Source organism: Cyprinus carpio, chromosome A15 (genome assembly GCF_018340385.1).
Source record: "Cyprinus carpio isolate SPL01 chromosome A15, ASM1834038v1, whole genome shotgun sequence".
NCBI classification, from domain to species: Eukaryota; Metazoa; Chordata; class Actinopteri; order Cypriniformes; family Cyprinidae; genus Cyprinus; species Cyprinus carpio.
This window is the reverse complement of record NC_056586.1, coordinates 25327761-25350938: the sequence shown is the minus strand read 5'-3', so window position 1 is coordinate 25350938 and position 23178 is coordinate 25327761. Positions and strand designations below refer to the sequence as shown.

At 35.1% G+C, this 23178-nt stretch overlaps 1 protein-coding gene across 1 annotated transcript in view; it reads right to left on the bottom strand.

The window, feature by feature from the left end:
- Positions 1–21412, bottom strand: part of LOC109104454 (ephrin type-A receptor 4-like) — a 35731-nt gene extending 14319 nt beyond the window's left edge. The window contains 8 exon segments of the mRNA XM_042771842.1: positions 607–942; positions 2914–3069; positions 12050–12063; positions 12096–12109; positions 16022–16074; positions 16077–16632; positions 20326–20393; positions 21232–21412. Of these exon segments, the coding sequence (XP_042627776.1) occupies positions 607–942; positions 2914–3069; positions 12050–12063; positions 12096–12109; positions 16022–16074; positions 16077–16632; positions 20326–20393; positions 21232–21328 (1294 nt within the window). The 5' untranslated portion in view covers positions 21329–21412.
- Between the last annotated feature and the right edge of the window lie 1766 nt (positions 21413–23178).

The following is a 23178-nucleotide window of genomic DNA, read 5'->3' as shown; positions in this document are numbered from 1 at the left end:
AGGATTCTCTGATGAATAAAGGAACAGCATTTATTTGAAATAAAAATCTTTTGTAACATTATAAATGTCTTTGCTGTCAATTTTTCTCAATTTATTGCATTGCTGAATAATTGTTTTGTTTTTTTTAATTTTTAAATCACGATTTCCACAAAAAAAATGTATGCAGCACAACTATTTTTAACAGTGATTATAATCAGAAATGTTTCTGGAGCATCAAATCAGAATATTAGAATGATTTCTGAAGGATCATGTGACACTGAAGTTATGATGCTGAAAATACAGCTGCGCATCACAGAAATAAATGACATTTTACATTACAATAGAAAACTGTTATTTTAAATTGTAATAATATTTCACAATATTTTATTGTATTTAATCAAATAAATGCAGCTTTGGTGAGTAGAAGAGACTTCTTTCACAAACATTTAAAAAACTTTTGACTGGTAGTGTACTATATTTCTCATCTAATCCCCAGTAAAAACATATCATGTGGCTCAATTTCACCTGCATAATTACAGGACATGCAAACATGATGCTTGATTAAATCCGAGCACGTTTGGACAGACACACACACACACACACACACACACACACACACACACTCACCGGCCTGGTTGGTGGTGAGCGTGATGGACGTGGCCTGCTCCAGACTGGGGCTGTGTTTGGACACCCCGTTGATGGCCCAGATCTGGAAGGTGTAGTTGGTGTGTGCCTGCAGCTGGTGAACGGACACCCGCGTGGAGCGCAGACTCAGCCGCTGCGGAGAGTATCGCACGTCGTCTCCGCACGGTGTGCATCTCTGCGTGTCTCTCACACACTGCTTACACACCACGTTGTAGGTGAGATCCTGACGGCCTCCGGAGGAGACAGGAGGACTCCATTCCAACAGCACCGACGTCTCGTTGACATTAGAAATCAGATTGTGAGGAGCAGATGGAGGACCTGCGATAAACACAGAGAGAGAGAGCAATAATCCTTACATAAAAACAGGCTGCTTTGCTGGAAATACAACGGAAAACGTAATTATATTTAAATAACAATGTTGCAATGGAGGGAAAATTTAATATCATTTAATATAATATTATTACCTAATTTTATGTGGAACTTTTCACAAAAGTTTGTGAAAAATTATACACACAATGTTTTAAAGAAATGAATACATTTACTCTGCAAGGATGCATTCAATTTATCAAAAGTGAGGGTTAAGACATTTATAATGTTACAAAAGATTTCTATTTTCTAATAAATGCTGTTCTTTTGAAATTTCTGTTCCTCAAAGAATCCTGAAAAAACCAACATGATTTACACAAAAATATTAAGCCACACAACTGATAATATTAATGATAATTATTATATAAAAATGTTTCTTGAGCACCAAATTAGCATATTAGAATGATTTATAAAGGTTTGCCAAAACATTTATTTAAATTACATTTCAAAAATAGAAAACAGTTGAAATAGAAAAGCTTATCTTAAAATGTAATATTTCACAATACTAATATTTATTACCCCATATATATGTAAATAGATTATATATTCAGAATTTACATATTGACTATAGATTTTATTGTAAATATTTATTCTACATCAGAATTATGTCAGTTGCAATGATATGATTAGATGAGCTACTCCTACAATTTTATTTGTTTTTTCCACGGTTCTGTTTTGTTACCTTGTGTGTGTGTGTGTGTGTGTGTGTGTGTGTGTGTGTGTGTGTGTGTGTGTGTGTGTGTGTGTGTGTGTGTGTGTGTGTGTGTACTTATGCAAGTACCATTTTGCGTACTCTAAAACTTCCCATCCACTCTGAACAGTAGGATGAAAGAAGATAGACAGAAAAAATGGGGGGAAAAAACAAGAACAGAAGGAGAAGACAAACAGCGTCTGTTCTACAAAGAGATAGAGCTGGTCATTAGTATGGAAGAGAGAGAGAAAGAGAGAGAGAGAGAGACAGCTGGTAGAGTGAGACCGATACTGTCTCATTTAAATTCCTTTATTTGATGTGAGGAACATCTGCTGCGCATAAAAGGATGTAAACAGAAATAATCACATGCCCATGCACAACATTCTATTAGAATTTTTGCTTTCAATTAGTTATTTCTGTATATTTAATTTTTTCAGACAATATACTTTTCAGCTCACTTGTTATATATTTTGTACTTAATTTGGTTAAATTCATTTTTATTTATTTTTTAAATCTAGGGAAAACATTACATTATGAAGCTACAGATTGTTCAATAATCAAGGGGAAACATCTGGATTATACTCTATAAAGCCTGCTGTATCATATTTGATGCATAAATTTCCCCTTAATTATCAATATGACCTGTTGTACACAATCTACTACGTCTCAATGATGTCTGATTGATAGTTTTGACGTTTTTTAGAAAGTAAAAGGCCTTTTAGTATAATTGTAAAAAAAATAAAAAAAAAAGGTTCATTTTCAGCTTGTGGTTCAAATGTCTTTTTATGTTAAATCTTTACTAATTTTTATAGAGCAAACATAAGACAGGTTTTATATTGATAATGATATTTCAAGATGAACACTTATTGGACTAAAGCAACTTAGATTCACTTAATTATCCATACATCATTTTTTTTTTAAATCACGTTCAAATGTGACCATCAGGCTTTTGAGGAATGTTCATCTCTCAGTCATCATTGTATTGCATTGCATTTTTAGATTTTGTTCAATGGTTCAACAAACTGTTCCATTTCAAAAAATCTGATTTTTCAGACTATGCTTTATAGGGTTAAAATGCTTATAAAATGGAAACCGCATTATTTGACAAATCTAAGTGCCTATACATTTGAGTAAAAGTTAAATATTGAAAAAGACACTTAAACACCCATATAAATCACCACCATAGTGTCCAAACTGTGACAAACTAGTGCAAATGTTTGTGTTTAACTCACGTGTGCAAGGCATGGCAGCAGGATCCGTCTCCGATCTGTAATATCCTTTGTCACAATCACAGGAAGTAGCTCCTTCTTTCATGGAGTAACTGTGCAGTGGACATTTACGACAGCTGCCGTCCGAAGAAAGAGACCTGTAGTAGCCCACCTTACACACTACGAGAGAAGAGAAAGATGCAGGATGGCGTCAATTCAGTGTAAAACAAGGCATTGAAAATGTTACCCAGATAACAAAATACCTGGCCTATGACTCAAGCTATTATAAAACATTGTTAAACGACTCAATTATGAAATGATTAGAACACTGGAACATGAAAACCTGCCAGTTTTCCAAATACAAAACAATTATGCATTTATGATGGAGAGAGAAGCCAGGAAAGGGAGGTGAAGTCAAGAGACTGCGAGACAGACCAGACGATGATGAATGAGGAATTCTGGGAGTCTTCCCAGCATGCACCAGTCACCTTTAAATCTCCCATCCATACGTCTCAAGAATCCACCTCGCACATCTGAGTAAAACATGTTTTGACATCATAAATAAAGAATGCATGATGTTTAAATAATCTAGCGTCGCGTCCTCCTACTCCTCCCGCCTGAAAACACTGTTTTTCATCATCCTTATCACTCATTTATGTGCAAACACAAGCGCGCACGGAAACCTCTCTCTGTGTGTTTGGAGGTCTGTATGCGTATGGATGAAAACTAGGAGGATGAAAGATGCCTTGGACTCCAGCGCACTCCTATAAACTTCTATCAGACTCCAGAGACCAAACTGAAACGATGGGAATTTGGGGTTGAGTTTAGGTGGTTAGCATGACCCTGTTATCTCAGGTATGGATAATCAAGGACGGTTAAGCTGCTTCAGTTCAGTATTTGTTTGTTTGAAATATTACAAATTTATTCTTACGTTTACTTTATAAAAATCAGTAAAGATTTCACAGCAAAAAGACACGTGAAGCACAATGAATGTGGACGTTTTTAATTATACCAAAATGCCATGTAATTGCTAAAAACTATAAAACTATCAATCAGACAACAGAGGGCATGTAGTAGATTGTGTACAACTGGCTGCTCAGCAAGTTTTTTTTTTTTGTATCAAATATGATACAGTACACTTTATAGGGTTAAATGTTGTTGGAAAACTGCTGGAAGTAAAGAAGACGCAGTAAGATTGAAGTATTGATAGGGCAAACCACGGGATGTGGTTTGTGAAATTAGGCTCTTAGATGTTCGTTTTCTGATATTAGGGTATTAGATGATCCTCTGCTAATATTATAGCCAGCCTTATCACCAACCAGACTCTAATCTCTGTTTAAGATTGATCCAGAGGTGCGGGAGATACCAGAGGAAGAGGAAAGCCTCTCTCATTCGCTCTTTCCACTGGACTTAATCTTCACCAAACTGAAAGAGCTTTTCTGTTCCTCCAGACATCCAAACACTGACTATATGACATGACCCTCTCAGATAAGGAGACAAAGAAAAGTGTCTTCTGGTTTCCAACAGGCATACCAACATTCCCTCATATCTATACAGGATGAAGAACAGAAACATCAGTCACATTTCTGACCCCTCAAATCAACGTCTTTCCATTAGTGAGACGCTGAGAGACGAATGCATCAATGGGTGGCCTGATCGCTCCTCAAAATCCTCCAACACACACTCACTGACACACACAGACAGGCAGAAGACACTTCAAGAGCATCTTGTGCTTTTATTAAACAACATCCTGAGCATCTTGTCTCATTCTGATCTTCTTGGTGTTTGCTCTTTTCTCATTATCTGCTTGAATCTGCTCTAAAAACACTAATTTCTCTGTCATTGTTGATTCGATGCAACTCAATCTTTAGGAAAGAATCACAGAATAGGAGAAAAGTTAATAGGATGAATTATGTTTAAAGGGGTCATCAGATGCCCATTTTCCACAAGTTGATATGATTCTTTAGAGTCTTAATGAAAATTATGTAACATAGTTTGGTTAAAATTTCTCAATGGTAGTGTAAAACAACACTGTTTTAACCCTGTCAAAAACAACTATTTTCAGAGCAAGCTGTTTTCTTGCATGCTGCTTTAAATGCAAATGAACTGTATTATATAACATAAATGTCTTTAATGTTATTTTTGATCAATTTAATGGATTCTTGCTGAATAAGATAATTTCTTTCAAATCTAAGCTAAATAATAGTTTTTACTGCTAAAAGACATTATACAAAACTAATTAGACAAAAGACATACGGATATCTAAAATAACAAATTTGATGCTTGCACTGCATGGAAAAGTGCAATAAATATTTTTATTCCTCAAACTTTGTGATACGATGATGAGCACATCATTTTTAGGTGTTTATCCCTTTAAGAATAACAGAAGTCAATGGGAAGTGTCAATTTAGATAGCTAGATAAACGTGTGTGTGTGTGTTAATAACAGTTTGTAGAAAACCAGGATTTGTTTTTTGACAAAAACATGAAGATCAGTTTCCTCTCCTGAGGGCAGGGAAGATCTCTCTAAAACACACACACATACGTGAAAGAAACATCAACTGGCTTCTTGTCTCACGGTCTGGCATCTGTTGTTCTACACGGTTTAGTCACTAATTAACAATTACCTCTGACCCCCCCCCCAAATGCAGGGACGGCTCCATCAGTGTGATTGATGACAAACATGCGGAGGGCGGCGGATCACATTGATTGATGACTCACTCACCCCACATGTTGACCTTGACCCCACCCTGAAGCCTACAACACTAACCAATTCATAGAAGCCCCGTTTCACCTTAACAAACCCTATTCTCATTCCCAGAGGAAGTCGTCCATCTCCCGATGCCTGCTGGAGCGCATCCGACGAGCTCTAGTAATAATATTAACCTGAACAAAAGCAAATCTCATTTAACTCCTGAGTAGATATTGATGGTCACGTTGTGTTTTGGAGGCTGGTCATTGTATGGGGTCTTAACTACCCAAATAAAAGAAAAATATCAAATGAGATCTTCTTTTTATTTCAACTGTTGCTTCTAGAGGCATTGAGATTAAACAGAGAGCAAATGGAGAAAATGTAGACACTTTTTCCTGAGAAAATGACCCGGTGATTTCATTTAATCAAGAGTTTAAATAGAGATTCAGTTTTTGCTCAGGTTTTGTAAGATCTCAATATTAACTCATTCTCTTCAAATTCAACAAATAATCCAAGCTGCTATTCATATTCATTTTATAGCTCTGAACTCTTACTATGTCAACTTTTGACTCATTTGTTTGTTTGTTTTTCCTCTGAGAAACATCTACGACAACATTTGTAATTGGTACTTAAACTACACATAATTTGGAACTCTATTAAGTTTCACGAGTAATGCTCTTAACTAGTTTTTATTTTTTTTTTAAAGCAGGTTAAAAACAAGACAGAAAAACATCTCAATAAATCATGTTTTCAAAACAAACAAATTCTAATGAAAATCTAAATAAGCGAGCTAAACTGAACAATGTTAACTAAAACTAAAAGTTTTAAAAATTGTTTTCGTTCATTGAAATGAATTCAATATAAATATTAGATGAAAAACTTAAACTTGACTTAAGTTAACTTAAGTACTAAAATTACAAAATACAGAGCCCCGCACATGACATGCATGAAAAAATAAATAAATCATGCGCACAATTTACTAATTCTTTTCCTTTATGTATTAAAATGTGTACATGATTACTATTTAGTTCCCTTAATTTACTAATTCATTTCCTTGATTTGCTAAATCATGCACACAATTTACAAACTCGTTCTCTCGCTTTATAAATCATGTGCACGATTTAGCAAATCGAGGGAACAAATTAGTAAATCGCATGCAACATTTTATAAATCGAGAAAACGAAATGCTAAATCATGCACACAATTTAGCCTACTATATTTTTCTGCATGCCATGTGTGGGGCACCTCAACAAAAATTTAAACTGCATAAAAAAATACGCAAAAGCACAAAATTACTAAAGCTTAAATTAAAATGAAAACTCAAAATATGAAAATAAAAGCTAATATAAACATAAGCTAATAAAATATTAATGAATGTTATAATAGCACTTTTTATATAGTATAAAATATATGGTTTTCACATTTACCTAAAAATTAAATGATTTTCATTGAATAGCAACATTTTGGTCTGTCCCTAATGCAGGCTATTGTACATATTTTGGGTGAATTATTACCAAAGTCACCTGAGCTTTACCTCTCCCCAGCAATACCCAAAGTGAACACATCATTTACTTCATCAAAGCTGCGGCTGAATTATTTATTAATATACATTATGAAACCACAGTGTTGTTGGTATTATTGTGTCAAAGTGTGTTGTTTTAATACAACAGATTTGGCAGGTTTTTGAAAAGACTTACTGAAAAGTCCTGAACTTCATGCTGCCACGATCACGTACACCAACTTCCTTCATTCAGAGAGAGGAATTTCCTAAAATTTAAGGCGCATTTATCGGCGGTAGCATCGCATACACCCTGTTGGTCTGCAGGGGTCTTTAAAATCCGTATGCAATTAATAAAACCACAGGGTTTTAATACCAACCAGCATGAAAGTAAAATAAATATTAGTGTGTGTCTGGCAAGGTCTGAATGCATTGTTAAACATGAAAAGTTGCGGCACTATTTTCTAATACAGGAAGTTTTGGCACAGGAGGACATGCAAATGAGTTCCATACACACATTTGTTCACACACACACACACACGCACACACACACACACACACAGATTTCAGGTGAATCTATAAAAACAACTTTTCATGCAAAACCATTTCTGACACACAGTACAATCACACAAACATAAGTTTACAACAAATATATATATATATATATATATATATACATATATATGTGTGTGACTTATAGGATCAGGGTCAAAATATAAGGCTGTGTATTTTTAGTTTGTTTATCTACACCGCTGGAAATGCGGGACGACAGACTGTCTGGAGCTGCAACACCTTCCATTGTGAATGTGTTTGTGTGTTTATGGGAAGTGGGTGAACAGCAGGGAATTGGGTATGTTTCTATTGGTTTGTTGGAAAAAGCAAATGCACCCACCTGTGGTACAAACACATACACAAGAACACGATGTTGTGGTGGTGCAACATGATGAATATAACACAACAAACTTTTATTTTGACCTTTAACTTTTGCTACTTTCTCTTGACCTTTAGAAATGACTCCCAGACAAGTAATAGGTTCTCTCAATCAATGCTTTGTGTATATTTACTTTGTGGTTGTCCTCAAAGGTAAAAATAATTCATGAATATATTAAAAAGTTTCAGTAATTCAGTAATGTTTGTGCATTAGGGCTGGACATGAGTGACATTTTTATTATATATATATAATTGTGTGTGTGTTTATATATATATATATATATTACATACATACTGCATACTATTAACTTTATTGCCCAGCCCTAATGCTGTCTTCTAAATGACAAAAATGTAAATGCATGCTTTGCATAGAAGATGATCCCAGAATGCATTGCACCAAGTTCAGTACTGTATATGCAATATTCATGCTCTAATTACATTCAATACAGCAAAGTGTAAATAAAATAGTCTAATCTATTAACAAATGTAAATTTTACATATAATAATTGTGAGTACTATGTGCTTTTATGCTTACTACGAGTATCTCACTGTTCTTGTTCCAGTTTTGAAGCAGCCTTAGAAGAGGAGGTTTTGGAACAGTTTTTCACTGTATTAAAATGAGTTTCAGAACACATTAATTTTTAACATCTCTTTACATCCATCATTCCATCACAAAGAGGACTAAAACTGAGAAAAGACCACCTACACACCTCCTACAGTTTGACGAGCTCAAGATTACAACTCGAAACCTTGCAATCACAATCCATTGTTACAGGAGAACGACAGAGAGAAAGAGACAGCATCTGTCATCACATCAAAGGGACGTTTAAAGGGAACGTGAAGTGAATGATGAGGAAAAGAAATCAAAGACCACCTAAAAACCTCTCTCTTTCTCTAGACATCAGCTCCTTTTCATTCTCTCGTCTTTTCCTGTCTGAGAGGAGGGCGCTGACCTTCCCTGTGTGCTGACAAATCTGTTTTTCTCTGCGATCACCTCCTTTATTCTCGCTGTCGTTCTGTCTTTTGTTGTTCCGCCTTACTCTTACTGCACGTCTATCTCTCTCTCTGTCTTTTTTAACCCCCTCTTGATGGAAAATAAAAGACGAATTCAAAGGCAGAAGGAAAGTGAGTGCGAGAGAAAACAATACAGCAAGATAGCAAAACCCCACACTGATGGTTAAAGCACTACAACTAGTCCTAACATCAAACCACATTATAGGAAATGACTAAAGCAGTGAAGTGGTTTAGATTGGACTTTCTTTCCTCTGTGAATCATGTTCAAAACATCCCAGTCACTCTTTTGCATCCAATGACAATGAATTAGGACTAAAAAGTTTCGAGCTTCAAAATAGGTGCGAAAAGTACCATTGACTCAAACATGATATTCCAAGTTTTCTGAAGTCATTCAAACACTTTGGGTGAGAAATTAACTAAAAATTCAGTTGCTATTTACCATGAGATTTAATATTAAAGGGAAAATGCACAAATCTATTGCATGACTTTGAAAGCTTGAAATACACAACTTGTCATATAGATTAATTATATTATTTTAATATTAATAATTACTATATACACAAACACACACACATAGATTTTCAGTTTTTAAGAGAAACATCTGAGATGATGACCATGAGATCTCCATTAGCAATTTTGTTTAATTTAAATAAAAATAAAAGAATATATAAAATTTAAAGCGGATAGAACACAAGATGCAAAAGAACTACTTTTATAACACTATTATGGTATGTTTGTAAATAAATAAATGATGTATTAATTTTTTTAAATTAAATTCCATTAAATAAAACTTAAAGTGAATAAAATATGTAGGATAATTCGGAAAAATTTGAAGAGAAATGTTTGATTGAAATCTTTAATCTTTTACATTTATTGGTGTATTGATGCCTTTTTCAGGAGATTGTCAATAGATTATATATTCTAACTTTGGGTGAAAAACAAACTAAAATGTATGTCGCAATTCACTGCCAGGTTTAAAAAAGGGGTTTTAGGAAAAATGCACAAATCCACTGCACGTCTTTTGAACACTTGAAATACACAAAACGTCACATGGATAATTTTATGCTGCTTTTTTGTTCTTTAAATTGTTTAGAAATGAGAAGCTTGCTAAATATTTCCTATCATAAGCAACATCAGGGTGAGTAAGCAATTTTTGAGTGAACTGTCCCTTTAAAAAAGCTAAATTAGAGCTGAATTTGACTGAAATGAGAGAGGGAAATTCAGGTCAGCCGAGTCCACACATCTCCAGTCGTTCCCTTGTAAGACTTCCAGAGAGTCCATTAAGTCTGGTTAATATAAGGGACTGTCAGCGAGCTGCAACATTATATCAATGTTACGGCGGTGCCGTCCCTCGCACTTCTGTCATGCTCCTTTTAGAGGAGGGAGAGCCGGCGTTGAGAGAGACAGTCAGAGATAAAGAACTGAGGGAACAGAACACCATCCAGACCAGAAACAGCTCTCAACACCTCGGTAATGATGTTCGACTCGCGCACACACAGGACTCTTTCTACCTCTGTTTCCTCTGCTGAGGAACCGGGCTGGTCGTCCAGTGCTCTTCAGGCTGAGGTACACTCTGACCTGTCCTTTTTAGCCTGCTGTGTGTTTAAACCATTCAGGCGTGTCGGAGAAAACGAGGCCACAAAAAGCTGGAACACGAAACACAATTCAACACCGACTTTCCCTCAGCTCAAATAAATGGCACGGGGAAAAAAGCAGGAAAGTGATGAAGAAAAGGTGAGAGAGATTGATTTCTTCCTCTCCTGTCCTTTCCTTCATTACCCAGAGGACCTTTTACGATTCAGTGATTGCTCATTCAAAGCTCAGGAGATGAGATAAAAATTAATTAATTAATTAATTAAAAAAATGTTAGTATCACAATCATGTAAGTAAACAAAAAAAAAAAAAGTTTTATAAAACTGAAAATAAAAATAATAATAATAATAAATACACATTCTTGACAGCTAGAGTTCCAGAGGATGACAATATATTTATTATATGCATTTTAAGCAACATTTTTAAAGGAGTTATAATTGCAATCATCTAAGATGCTTCTCCGTTTGGAAAAATTTAATTAAATATACAGTTTTGTCCTGGAAAAAAACACCACCAACAACAACAAACAAACAAAACAATAGCTATATGTTTGTCTTACTACTACTATTTTTGTAAATAAACATATGTTAATGTTTATTTTTATATAATATACAAATAATATGTGTGTGTATTTATTGTTATATATTTATTATTGTATGCATATATTTGCATTTTAACTTTTTTTCATCATCTTCAATGTTTCATTTTTAATTCCTTTGGAGAAATAAAAATTAAATCAAATTAAAAGTGAATAGATCAAACTGAATTCTCTGACTTTATTGGTGTTTTTGGTCAGGAGAAAAATCTGGGAAGCAGGAGATGTCTCAACACAAAATGCCAATTCGCTCTCTATAGTCTTGTTGACATGGACAAACAACTGAGATTTTGAGATTATTATTTATCCTTGCAACATAGGGGCATTTAAGAATCTAATTTGTGGTCTACTATCTCTTTTGAAACTATAAAGGAGACACATGTGAGATTAATCAGAAGAAATAAACAAAAATCTCAATTCGATCTCCATTTAATATAATTTCTCTCTAGAAAATTCAAATGAGATTGTAAAGATCTTTCTGTCCTGTGGGTGCTCATGCAACAGGCTACAAACCAGCCACCAGAACAAACAGCAGCTTCTCTCTTGCCGTCCCCCATCAGGCCCTTATAGAGAACAGGAGCCAGGATCACAGCTCCCGTGTCTCCAAGGCATCTTGTGGAAGCCCAGCTGTCAAGAGTTCTGATGTCTTAATAAATTTCTCCTCTCCAGCTGTCAGCCGAGCGTCAGAGATGGATGAAAGAGTGAGTGACCTCTGACCTGCCCCGGACCTCTTCTTCAGCTCCCCCCGGTGAACCCAAAAACTCTCACAGAACCCTGAGACTCGACTGCAACGGCAGATTTCTTTCAGCACAGCGTCAGCTCAACAATAGCGTTGATACTTTCACATGCACTGCTACTCCTCAGAAGAAATAAGTAACGCATTACTTTCTTTCCACACTGTATATACCAAAATAACTTTTCAAATGAGTAACATGCATTGATTTTCTATTTATTTAATGTATTTAGCAAACAATTTTTCCATTAAGTAGTTATGCAGAGCTACACAAAGCACATGAGCTCTCTTGTTAGACATGGATATATGGTGTGCAAAAGTCTTATATTTCACCATTTGTTCACCATTAGACATTCGTACATATATTAGATATTATTTATTGTAATATTTATATTGTACATATAATAATACAGTATAATACACACTTATAATATAACATACAATAATATAATATTCAAGTATTTAATATATATATTATTTATTTTAAAAATGTTATCATATATATATATATATATATATATGATAATAACATTTATTTTTATATATATATATATAAATTGTATTTTATAATATTTAAGAAAATATAACATTTATATAATAAAATAATATAGAATTTAATAAATTAAATATATAAAAATATCTTAAATTATATAACATTACATATATATATATATATATATATATATATATATATATATATAGATATAGATATAGATATAGATATATGTGTGTGTGTGTGTGTGTGTGTGTGTGTGTGTGTGTGTGTGTGCATATAAACATGTTTATAAATGTTATATGTATATCTATCTACACACACACAAATGTTTCTATGCGAAGAGTAAAAAAAAAAAAAAGGCCACAAAGTATTGCTATTCATAGTTTTCAATTTTCTAAATAATTAATGCGGATTCAAATACCATCAGTATTCATGAAGCCTCAACTAATAATCTGTCTGTAACATAATTCCCCTTCAAAAACTCACATAACATTTAACTCATCATGGAGTCGACGCACACTTAAGGAAACCTGAAACAGCTCCAGATGACTGCACTTGAGTCCTGAGCGAGAACATAACCTTTGATCCGGGACCTCTCGGGGCAAAGGTCAAGAGTGGTGCCGGCTTTCCCTCATCATCGCTATGGAAACCACGCAAAGTGTTTGCAGTGCGTCTTTGCGGCACTTCTACAAATAGCAGCACATGTCTAGAAGCCATTAAGCACAAGAGAAGTCCTACTTTCTTCTTTTCTTTCAACACGTCTGTGTGATGTGTATTTATTATTGTCACAGGCTCTTATTTGGCTTGATCTATGGCAGAATGAAATGTCAGTTTTAAAGATAATTACATTTTTTCTCCTCCAACAGATCCATTCATCACACTCACGGCCCTCTGCCATTTTTAGATTCTTGATAACATGCCTCGACTCATTCCATCTTTCTCATGCGATCTCTCTCTCTCTCTCTCTCTCTCTCACACACACACACATCCACAGTGAGTCACATCCTATTATGTGGCATAAAGTTGCCAAAAATCTGTTAATTACAAAGTTCAGAGCCCAACTAGTATGATTATAATGAAGTTATTTCCGTGAGAACGCTCGGGTGAGGACGTCACTCATGGATTTACTGCCTCTCCTCCTCTTTCTTCTACTCTGTGTTTGTAATCAGCATCTCTTGTTCTCATGTGAGAAGTGACCTCGGTCCTCCTTATAACACAGTCACAAATGCTGATAAACAAACCAGAAGCACTCTTATTACCACCTGACTCATTCTTGAGAGGAAAAGAAAAAAGACATAGGGATGCATGGATGGAAGGAAGTGTTGTTCACCGTTCAGAAGTGAATTGAGAATCCTTTTAAATTTCAGTTCAGTTCCTGAATTCATCTTGAGGTCATTCAAACGTAAATTAAAATTCATTTAAAAATGCAAAGAAATGTATGGAAGCTTGTTTCTGCCACCGAATAAAAAATAAAAACTTTCTGTCTCACAATTCAGACTTTTTTTTTTTTCTCGCAATTGTGATTTATAAAGACAGAATTATGAGAAATAAAGTTGCAATTGTAAGAAAACGTCAGAATTGTGAGCGGACTTTTTTTTCCTCAGAAATGGACTTTATATAACTTTTGGAATTTTGGAACAATTGGAATTTGTTTCTCGCAATTGTGAAAAAAAAGTCAGAATTGTGAGTTTATATGCTGCAATTCTGAGCTTGAGAAAAAAAGTCAGAACCGTGAGATAAGAAGTCACGATAAATTTTTTTTTATTCCGTGGTGGAAACAAGCTTCCATATTTAAGTAATTTTTTACTATAAAGGTAACGTTTTTCAATGAAAAACGTTTAACCCTTAGAGACCCAGCATAGCAGAATTGCATCATTTGCATTTAAAGCAATTAAATAATACCTAACTTTCACTAAACATGGGCAAAAACTACACATAACAGTAGATGACACTGAAATATATGACTACAACAGTTTTGGTGGGATCAAAAATAGGCATATTAACAGGTGCTAGCTACAGTAGCTGGCACAATTCTTAACAGTTCTGAAACAAATTCATCTACTTACAAAGTACGTATTTGGCACTTTTTAATTTATATATAGTATATTTATAGTGATAGGAAATGAAATTGTAATTATAAATATAAATTAATGTTATTTTTTTTTTTTAAGTTAACTTCTTTATGTTTCAGGACTTAAACTTTCTGTATATTCTATATATTTAATGAATGGTACAAAAAATGTGTTTTCTGAACAGTTTTCTGCTACAATACAATGTACATATAACACATTGTGAATATCTATGCTTTGGTCTCTGACTTGAAGGTAAAAACACAGATTGACAACTTCCTGGGGTGTAGTGTTGTCAAAAGACCCGGTACTTCGGTACCAAGTCGGTGCTAAAAAATGAAAATGTCACGGTACCAGGTTTCTTTAAGTACCGGTGGTACCGAGTACCCGATCAACCCGGTTCTTGACGCATACAGCGCTATGATCTCAGCGAAGCAGAAAACACGGACGGAATCTCAAAATCCAATCATGAAAATGAAACTTACATTTTAATATGGACAGTCACGGAATTTGTCAAAGTTTAGCATAATTTAATCAAATCAAATCTCCATATGGACCAGTATCTGTAAATGTTAACCCGGAAAAGTTGGTTGAAATATGAATCCTGCATGTTCTGCACGTCTCTGTGTGAATGGATGAATGGCAGAGACGTGCGGGTTTGTTTACTACATAGACTGAAGCGCGTGACGCTTGCAGTAATTTCAGCATCTGCAGTCTCAATGAGGACATAAATACTTAAACAAACCATCAACTGTTCTGAGTCACTTCACAAGCATTTTACCGTTTCATTTGAGTAAAACCAGTGTCAATTTAAAGGTATTCATGGCAACCCAGGGTTTCACACACATTTATTTATAACAATATCAAAACTGACCGCCACAAATAGATTTTCCAAAAGGCTTTGACTTCATTGAATAAACATGAGCACTGCACGTTTCAAAATCAAAAACCCGATGCAGGTGTTTCTATATCACTGTATTTCAGAAGGAAACCGACTGTATTTAGAAAATTTTCGATTTCATTTTCATTTTCATTTTAATAGCAAATCCCCTTTATTTAACAAAAAATAAAATGTGTTTAAATTTCATTAATTAAAAGACAAATTAAATTTGAGTGAAACTTGTTTACTGTTTTTCATAATTATATTACTTGTAGAAAAACTTTACACACAATTGTAAATAAGTATAAAGAATGGCATTGGTTTTTATTTTTAGTGATAAAAAGTTTTTTTTTTTTTTTTTTTTTAATTAGCATATTTTTGTGTTTTGCTTTGGTACCGAAATTGGTACCGAGAACCGTGGATTTTCACTGGTATCGGTACCGAATACTGAAATTTTGGTACCGTGACAACACTACTGGGGTGTGACCAATTCAATTCAAAATTCCAACCGATGAAATGGAGTTAATTCTAAAATGTGCCCAAGATCATTTAGTGTAGTTTGAGTGTAACATATTTAGTTTAGTTTGATTTTATTACGTTTTTCGTTTACATTGTTGATTAGGTTATTCGTATTCGGGGATTGGACAGTCTATTTCTGATGGGCACCAGCCACTCTCCATCTGCTGCTCATTAGATTTTTTGACGCAGGAGCCGCGCACCTCCACCAGTGACGACGTGTCGGCTCCGGTTACCGTGTCAGGAAACTGTGCTAGGTTCCTCACGGCTAACGGACACTTCTTGTAAAACACATGAACGGAAACCAGAGCGATGCAGGCTCCTACATCCTGGAAGGCCAGATAAAATCCTGTGTGGCTCAGAACACCGACGTCCCGGATTTCAGTGTTCAGCTTCATGATCCGGTCACCAACATCCACCTGCGTGAAGCTCTCGTCCGCCGCCACCGTGTCGATCTTCTCAAAGCGGCTCTCGTGAGCATAGCTCTCGTTATCGGAGTCGGACTCAAGGTAGTAGAGGTTGAACGTCTCTTTGCAGGTGCCGATAATGCCGGGCAGGCTGTTACAGTCACGCAGGGTGAATTTAATCTCGATGTAGATACGCTGCGCCGGCCCACGCTGGATCCAGTGAGTCCTGAGCCAGTTGTTCTGATTGGGCTCCATTACATTACACACCTGGTATGTTCTGATGGGGATGTTCTTCTCGTCCATGATGCTCACCTCTTCCCACTGCACAGGACAGCAAAAGAACAGTGTTAGAAATGAGGAAAATCAAGACCTTCTCAATGTCAAATTGAAATCTTTTAGAATGCAAAAAATGCAAAAAAAAAGCTACAGCTCTGAACCTGTGATTAGAAGCATAGTTTCTTCCTGGGCACAAATCTATCTCTTCCATTCTATTTATATATATATAAAAGTCCTCAGTAAGCACTGTGTGCATGTGGATAATTCTAAGAGGGAACCACGGAGTACGACGCAAGAGGAAACCCCTGATCTATCAAACATCAAATAAAGCAAAATGACTGGGAACACAAAATAGTAAATAAAGCCGCCTTTGCTATCTCCAAAAAATGACAAGCGATAGACCAGAAGTCATTTATTTCCATTGGAAAGCAGTGCGGGAATCCCATAATTGGTCAATTGTTTTGTGTGGATAATTTCATACAGTCATTATATTCAATAAAATCGTTCATTTTACCGTGGTGAATAAGCTGAAGTTTGAAAGTTCAGTGCGACTGCCTCTAGGGGGAGAAATGCGACAATCGTATCCTAATGTCGAAGACAGTGGAAAGGCAGCTTAATGTTCAACACAGCTGTATCTCAGAACTTGAATCAATTATTTAGCAGAAGTTATAACTCCACCACATGCGTGTGACGTCATTAACAACGGCCCTATATTGTTGAACCAATGTGGTTTATATGACGGAGATGCGACCGTGTTTGGGAAACAGTCGTGATTGAAAGAAAACAGAAAACAACTGATCATTTAACTAAACAAACATGAGGTCATCCAGAGTGAAAACAGGACTGAATGGGAATCTGTAGAGCAAATGCATAACATCTGTTTCCCTCTTACAGGCTTGAGTATAAGTTTGCCTGAACTAACCTCAGAAAATCACCATTACTTGTCTTCTATAGCCTCAGATACAATAACAACTCTAGACAGTCATTAATGTTTCACAGCCTACAACACTTCTCAGCCTGCGCTAAACCAGCATTGCAGCGACTGATTGGACTCACTGAGTTTTCATCATCTAATCAGCACTTATGATTTGTAATAAAGCAAATGAACACCATATAAACACATGCAAATTTAACTGTTGATACCCAAGAGTCTGAATGGGAAAAACCGCATATTAACTTACACTACAAGTCAAAAGTTTGGAATAATTCAGATTTTTAAATGTTTTTGAAATAAGTCCCTTATGCTCACCAAAGCTGCATTTATTTGAGCAAAAAAAATACAGTAAAAACAGTAATATTGTGAAATATTATTACAATTTAAAATAACAGACTTCTATTTGAATATATTTAATTAATTCCTGTGATCAAAGCTGAATTTTCAGCATCATTTCTCCAGTCTTCAGTTTCACATGATCCTCAGAAATCATTCTAATATGATTCAGTTCTTTTAAACTGTAATAATATCTCACAATCTGTATTTTTAATCAAATAAATGCAGCCTTTGTGAGCATGAAACTGAAAAACATTACAGATCGTAATTATTATTCCAAACTTTTGACCAATAGTGTGTGTTATTTGAATTATTTGTTTGCCTTTGACAATTAAAAGTACATGTTTATTTATTTATTTAGTGATTTTTTTTAAACTGATTGATTATGAACACATATCAGTGAACAGGCACAGACTGATCTACGAATTTACCAAATTAGCAATTTTTGGAACTCAAAACAAATCTGTTGAAAAATTATTTTGTGTGATATCAGCAGCCACAGTCCCACTAAAATCATCCTGACGGCCCTGAAAAGCTCCAGGAATTATTCAAAGTGCGCTAAAACTAATTGAGCATTTGTGAGATAATGAGACTGACAGCAATCTGGAGTCCGTCAGGGAGCGTGATTGTCTCCGTTCGGCTCGTCCCTTCATCTGTGTAACTACGGAGGCCCAGAGGAGCAGCGCAGAGATAAGAACCTGGAGCTGCCGATAGCGGGACGAGAGGAGAAAGGACCTAATTGGCCGTATTAAAGTCTGAATACCCGCCCACCGTCCGTGCCAAAGGCCTGTCCATCACGGAGAAGATCACAGAGGGAGAGGAACTCAGGAGCTCAATGAGACTTGGATCGATGCGAAAGGAAGCCGAGCTGCTCCGGAATGAAAGGGAATTCTGTGTGTTTTATTGAATCGCCGATGTGCTAATTTAGATGCACCTGATCTGAAGATGTTAAACGGCTAATTGGTGATGAGGGGCTCCGAACAGTGCAGAAGCATACATTACCGAACAGAACCCGCTGACCCCCTCGGTATAAAATCTGAATGAATGAAAAAGATAAAAAATTAAATTACAAAAAAGAACTTTTATATGCATACGTGTTTTCAAGTATATCTTTTTTCTTCTTCCGTGTTGCCAAGTCTCTCCCCTTATATCTTTTGGGCATTTCTGTCTCCCTCTACTATTTAGGAAATTTGACGCCCGTCGCTGTAACCTAGCTTTCCAAATTTACATCCCAGAGAAGTGGACAGGGTAGGCTGATCTCACTTGTATTTGTAGGTGACACGAACATTTTTAGACGTTGAAACGGACAATATCAACATACTGACAGCATCTTAAATGTAAAAAAGCTTTTGCATATGAGATGTAAACAACCTTGAGGCTCTCTGAAGACCTGAACCAAAATTGTGGGTACACTGAGATTTTTCTTTTTTAATGGCAATGCTATAGAACTATTTTGGGTTCCTGCCATGGGATGAAAAAAAAAAATCAAGTTTTTTTTTTATCTCACAATTCAAACTTTTTTCTCTCAATTCTGAGAAATGACTCAGAATCCTGAGACAATTCTGACTTTTTCCTCACAAATCCAAGTTCACATTTCACAATTCTGACTTTTTTTCTCACAATTCTGAGAAAAGACTCTCGCACTTTTTTTGTTTGCTCCACAGAATAAAAAAAACATAAAAGGTAACTGCATGTGACTTCTCACAACTGTCTTTTTTTCTTCGCAATTCTGAGTTTATATCTCACAATTCTGACTTTTTATCTTCTGAAAATTCATAATTGTGAGAAAAAAGTCTAAATTGTAAACTATAAACTCAGAACTGAGAAGTAAAAAGTCTGAATTGTGAGATAAAAAGACGCAATTATTCTTCAAAGTTCTTCAAAGAACCATTTTTTAGAGTGAAGAACATTTTAATAATCAGAAGAACTTTAGCGCAATGAAAACGTTACATGAATGTTTCTTTTTGGAACCTTTGATTCCAATAAAGAACCTTGATTTATTAAGTGTACCACCAAAATTTAATATTCAAACACTATGGCGCTTCTCTGTAAATAACGGCCTAAAAAGACATTATTAATGGCAAAAATATTTATAAATGAACTCCAGATGGGTTTAATAAAAATAAAGTCACTTGTACTCTTTGTATGGCTGAATTTAATTATCATCAAAGCAGAACAGAACGAAACTGCTATAATTTATAATTAATTAACTTCATAAATGTGTTAAATACATGTGATGGTGTTAAACACCTTTAAATCCTGCTATTTATTAGAAATACAATGCAATTAACCATTAATTTAATATTATATGGACCTCGGTTCATTTGTAATCATCTGTACGTCCTTAAAGGCTCTAGGTTTTAGATGCGGTATCAATCTAAACGTATGAAATGGTGCTCAAACTCTACGTATGAATACTAATGAGGTCAAGCTGGAGAAAGAGGGACGGAGAGATGGTCTCCACTCACCCCTCCTTCCGTCGGGCTGGCGACCCATGCCAGATCTCCCTGCACCGATCTGGAATCCAGCAGCGTGACTGAAGGAGGAAGGAAGAGAGGAATTGAGTATTTGATTATTAGATCATTTGAGTCTTTGAATCTTTGATACAGTGATAAAACTGATGCGAGGATGACGTTAAACTCTGATAAATAATGACAACAGCTGCAAAAAAAGTGACAGACAAGTGCACAGGGGTTTGATCCAAGCGCTGAACTGAATAGGGAATTATGGCTAATTATTACTAATATTAATTAGCAAATTAACCAAAAGCAAACACTGTTGTGTCTTATACAGTAATGCATTAAAAAAGCTCTCCAGGCTTCTCAAGAAAGCCTATTTCGACAATAATAAGGCCAACAAATCATCTTCAAGTTAATTACAAAGCCTTTACAGTAAATTATAAAGGCTTATACAGCCTTTATGATGTTTGACTTTATATGTAGGCCATTGTTTATATTTCCAGATAACAAATGATCAATATTCCATTCTTGTGATAAAAACGCCCAAATCATTTTAAAGTTAAAACTAAAGATTTAAGACATTATAAATACTAATTAGGGGAAGGAAGTATAAACAAAATGATTAATAATCATATATCTGAAATGTAAAATGTGAATAATAAATATGTGGCATATCTCTATGTATTAATAGTAGTTTTTAAGCTGCTAAAGTGAGAATTGCCCTACATTATATTTCCAGTTATTAGTTCTAACAATAACTTATTATATTATAAAAAATAAAAAAAGCCTTTGATAAAGTAGGTAAAATGATAAGGAGGTGTTTTTCTGGAACTGGCCGCAGATCGCCACTGTTTGTATTTGCGCGAGTTTTACTCCGCGCCCGAAACTTTTCGTCTTTACTCAAACCCCTCTCACCTTCATTCGCCGGATGATTCCTCGGAGCGGACAGACCGGCAGAAATCCCCAGGAAAAGCGAGGTGAGCGCGTAAATAATCCCGGCCATGAGCGCCATTCGTCCCGTTACTGTCTCTCCGTTATTCCTGTTTAATCCTCGTGCTGCTCCGCGCGACTGATCTGGAGGCGCTCGAGACGCGCGCTCCGCGAGCTCTGCTGTAGGGGGCGTGGCATTCTCTGATGACGTACCTGTCAATCAAGAAATAGAGACGTTATCTAAATATTGATTAAAATTATCATTAGTAGTAGACGTAGTATTTTTTTTATGTCAGAAGGTATTGAAAAAGGAGTATTTAAAACACATTTAATTATATATATATATATATATATATATATATATATATATATATATATATATATATATATATATATATATATATAAATATAATTATAATGATACAATTATACAATATGATTATAACTAAAAATAGAACTATAATTATATAATATGATTATGATGAAGAATTACATTTATATATGTATACATATTTATGTATATGATTACACACACACACACACATACATACATACATATACATACATATATATAATTGAATTATAATTAGTATACATTTTAATCTTCATTTGAAACGTTTTAATTGTTATACAAATATATGAAATATTATTGAAATAGTTTTTTAAATATTAATCTAATAATATTATGAAGAAAAAATATTTATGAGAATTTTTATAATGATGATGATGATGATGAATAGTAGTAGTAGTAGTATTATAATGAATAGCTTAATATATGTGATCTGTGTGTGTGTGTGTGTGTGTGTGTGTGTGTGTGTGTGTGTGTGTGTGTGTGTGTGTAAATAATATTACACTAATATTAATCCCAATTAGATAACTATATATATATAAAATTTTGTTATGTAATTGGGATTATTAGATAATTTTAATCATTTTAATTATTGTTAAAATAGTCAAAATATCTATCTAATGTTTTAATTATTATTTTAATAAGTTATGATATTTTTGAACATTCATTTAAATTTTATAATAGTCCTGAAGAATGAAATAATAAATAACATGTACAAAATAAACAATAAAGACAATATTACGGAGAATAAAATAATGAGGAATATAATATATAATATTACGGAGAATAAAAATAATAATAATAATAATTATTATTATTATTATTATTATTATTATTATAATAATTATTATTATTATTATTATTATTATTATTATTATAGTAGTAGTGGTGGTGGAGGAATTGGCAGATCATTTTAAGCCTTATGAATTATGGACTGATCTTGTTTCGCCATCTAGCGTTCATCAAAATTAACAGCATAATGTCTTTCTGAACAGCGACGAATCCACCGTGACGCGCTGTTGCTTCATTTCTTTCATCTAAACTCGAGTGAGTGATGTGCCACATCAAGACACAAATAAAAGAGAGCCACTGTGTCGATATTTAGCTGTTTGTGAGGTGAAAGGTCACATTCTCAGGGCATCTGTTGGGACTCAGTACAGTCTCCTGCAGGGGGTTTACAGCAGCGACCCGCAGCGTTTTATTATGCACCTCACTTTTTCCCGTTTCATACTCTTCTCACTATGAAGTGAAATGTTCTTATTGATTGAATTCCACCTGACACCTGGCTCCCCTCATGCATCCGGATGCTTATTCCCTCATGCAGTCTCTCTCTGCGGTGTTCCTCGGGGTAATATGCTCTGGGAGATGTTTCATCTCCAGCTGACTGAATCCAATAGTTTCCATGAGTGCAGTCCTGACCTCCATTGAGAGGGTCAGCCTGCAGCGGGTCTGTGGGCAGAGAGAGGTGACCGGGCCCCGGGGAGCCTGTGGGTGTGGATGAGGACCAGCTGTACCTTCACCACAGACTCTGTGTGTTCAGGTTTGATTGACAGGCTCCTCCTGGATGCAGCACCAGACTGACA